At 40.3% G+C, this 2949-nt stretch overlaps 1 protein-coding gene across 1 annotated transcript; it reads left to right on the plus strand.

Annotated features, from left to right (window-relative positions):
• The first annotated feature begins 1864 nt into the window (after window positions 1-1864).
• On the plus strand, window positions 1865-2628 carry LOC146723322 (uncharacterized). The gene has a single exon (XM_085482470.1). It carries the CDS (start codon window positions 1948-1950, stop codon window positions 2626-2628), a length of 681 nt encoding a protein of 226 aa, XP_085338596.1. The 5' UTR covers window positions 1865-1947.
• Window positions 2629-2949: the final 321 nt, after the last annotated feature.

Genomic DNA, 2949 nt, shown 5'->3' on the forward strand with positions numbered 1-2949 from the left:
TTTTTGTACTCTCAAAGTATGCATAAGTTATATAAAAAATGTTCTCAAAGTAAAATTACGATATATGAACTACGTCAAATTTCAACGTATTTTTTCGGGTCACCTTACTTTAATATGTTTAATATATAATTTGAGGACTGTCTTAGGAAAATACAATGCATTTATGAGTCCTCATAATAAACGTTAAGTATAAAAAATTGCTGTAACACCCGAATTATTGCCTTATAAATATCAAACGCAACTGTTCAAAGTTTTAGAGTTTATTTAACATATTTTACAATTGAAAAAATAGGGTGTCCCAAAATATACGTTTGACATGAGTCAATTTGAAGCTTTTATCAAAAACGTTTGTTTTTTAAAAACCCATTTTTTGACTGCGCTTATAACTCGAAAATTTTACATTCAACATTTCTTAAAAAAATCGTTTTTGGCCATGGAATCCGACAATCATTGTTGTTAATTCCGGACACCTGTATACTTTTTTTGAAATGACGTGAGTCGCTCTTGGGTGAAACCCCAAAGGGCAAACGCTACAAAAAATCACGGTCTGTAAAGTTACCTTACTTTGGACACTTGCTCGCTTTGTCTTTTCGTGTTGTTTTTGACGTTAAAAACGCCTTTTTGTTATCGGCAAACAGTTTTTGTACAGCAGATCCCTGAAATGGATCCGTAAGACATGGCACTTTTGAATACGCATCAAAGATTCTTTTGAGTTCTTCACCTGCCGATTGTGAACGTCATATCCAACCGCCTAAAGGGGCCTCAAGCGATCTACTTTTAGAGCCGTTACACCGAACCAACGACGTGGACGTTGAGATTCCTTTTTTCCTTTACGTGTGTTGATTATGGAGTACCCCTGCCCTCACGGTACGGGGGCGTTATTATCTTAGTCCCCTTGCCTCCACGAGTCGGTGGGCCAGACTATCACTAAACCCTCGTCCTCTCCGTGGCGGGGTGCTGATCCCATGACTCCCCCCTGCCTCCTCACGTGGGGTGCCACTGAAGCGTGCACCTCCCCCTGTGCGTCTTCGCGTGACCACTGTATAACATGACCTCCCCGGGTTTTGGCGGGTCAAACGGCTCGGTTGACGCTTTGAGCCTACACTGCCCCCCTGGTTTTTGGACCCAAAAGCTACCCCACAGTCTCAAGCAGGGTAGCTCTAGCGAGTGCTGCCAAACGCCTACCGAGCGTCTCTAAAATCATCTCTTGTGGTTGGTCGTTCAGCAAAACAACATTTTTCAAGTATCCCCATAAAAAGAAATCGGGCGACGTCCTTCAAAAAGTCAGGTCAAAAAATAAATGGAAATCCATTTCTTTTTTACGGGAGCAGCGGACGTAAGGTATCCGATACCTAATGTTAATAATCAACGATTGAAAAAAACTAAACAATTACGTTTGATTTAAGATTTATAATTCTTGTTATAATAGAGTTTTATTTCTTTTCTTTCTTACTCACTTCTGCATAATTGAAAAATTTACTATTTAAAGTTGCTTAAATTTAAAAATTCCAAACATACATACAGGGTATGTAGGTAATTACATTCACAAGTTACCTTTCCAGAATGGCTGATTATAGTCCTAATGAGATTGTTGATATTATATTAGTTTTAGGGGAGTGTCATAGCAATTACAATGCAGCATCAAGGCTTTATGCTCAACGTTTTCCTGAAAGGCGACATCCAACTGATATGACAATACGTAGTTTAGTCCAAAGAACTCGCAATGGACATCTTGTTCGTCAACGTCAACATCATGAATATGACGAAAATGATGCGCGAGTTGTAACTATTTTAGCAATAGTTCACCTTAATCCTTATGTTAGTACTCGCCAGATTGAAAGGGAAATAGGTATACCACAAAGAACTGTTGTTAGAATTTTAAGAGCTCTAAATTATCATCCTTTCCACATAACTCTTACGCAGGCTTTACAGCCTAATCATCATCTGATGCGTATTGCTTTTTGCCAGTGGGCTTTACAAATGTTACACGATGATCCTAATTTTTTTAGGTATGTGCTTTTCTCAGATGAGGCTAAATTTTATAGTGACGGACAACTTAATAGACACAACTGCCATTATTGGTCAGATGTTAATCCTCAGTGGTATAGGCCAATAGATCATCAAAATCGATGGAGTATTATGGTGTGGTGCGGCATTGTAAATGGTTATTTGATTGGACCTTATTTTTTTGAAGAAAACGTTGATAGACACAGTTACTTATCGTTGCTAAGAGATCACTTACCAGGCTTATTAGAAGATGTTGACTTAGCAACAAGAGCAAGAATGTGGCTTCAACAAGATGGTGCTGCACCGCATTATGCACTCATTGTACGTGCCTTTTTAAATGCCAGTTACAATGACAGATGGATTGGACGAAGGGGTCCAGTTGAATGGCCTTCTTGCTCACCAGATCTGACGTCGCCCGATTTCTTTTTATGGGGATACTTGAAAAATGTTGTTTTTGCTGAACGACCAACCACAAGAGATGATTTTATGGACCGCATTCGTAGAGCTTGTGCAGCCATTCCTAGAGCTACCCTGCTTAGAACTGTGGATAGTTTTCAAAACAGATTGCAGTTATGTCTCGAAGCCAACGGAAGTAATTTTGAACAATTACTCCGTGGGTAATTCATTTAAATTACAGTGTCAGTGAGAGGCAAGGGGACTCATGATAATCAAGCACCCCGACGTGAGAGGCAAGGGGACTCACGGTAATCAAGCACCCCGACGTGAGAGGCAAGGGGACTTACGATAATCAGGCACACCGACGTGAGAGGCAAGGGGACTCACGATAATCAAGCACCCCGACGTGAGAGGCAAGGGGACTCACAATAATCAAGCACCCTAAAGGAAACAGAACTTACTACGTCCACGTCGTTGTTTCCGGGTAACGCTAAAAGTAAGATGAAAGTGCTTTTGACCTTGATATGACCTTCAAAAGGTCAGGTC

The sequence above is a fragment of the Nylanderia fulva genome, unplaced genomic scaffold, assembly GCF_048542155.1.
Source record: "Nylanderia fulva isolate GAGA-0341 unplaced genomic scaffold, ASM4854215v1 Scaffold208, whole genome shotgun sequence".
Lineage (NCBI taxonomy): Eukaryota > Metazoa > Arthropoda > Insecta > Hymenoptera > Formicidae > Nylanderia > Nylanderia fulva.

What these genes read in the sequence shown, in the direction of transcription:
- LOC146723322 (XM_085482470.1), top strand. Translation starts at nt 1,948, where the DNA reads ATGCGTATTGCTTTTTGCCAGTGGGCTTTACAAATGTTACACGATGAT.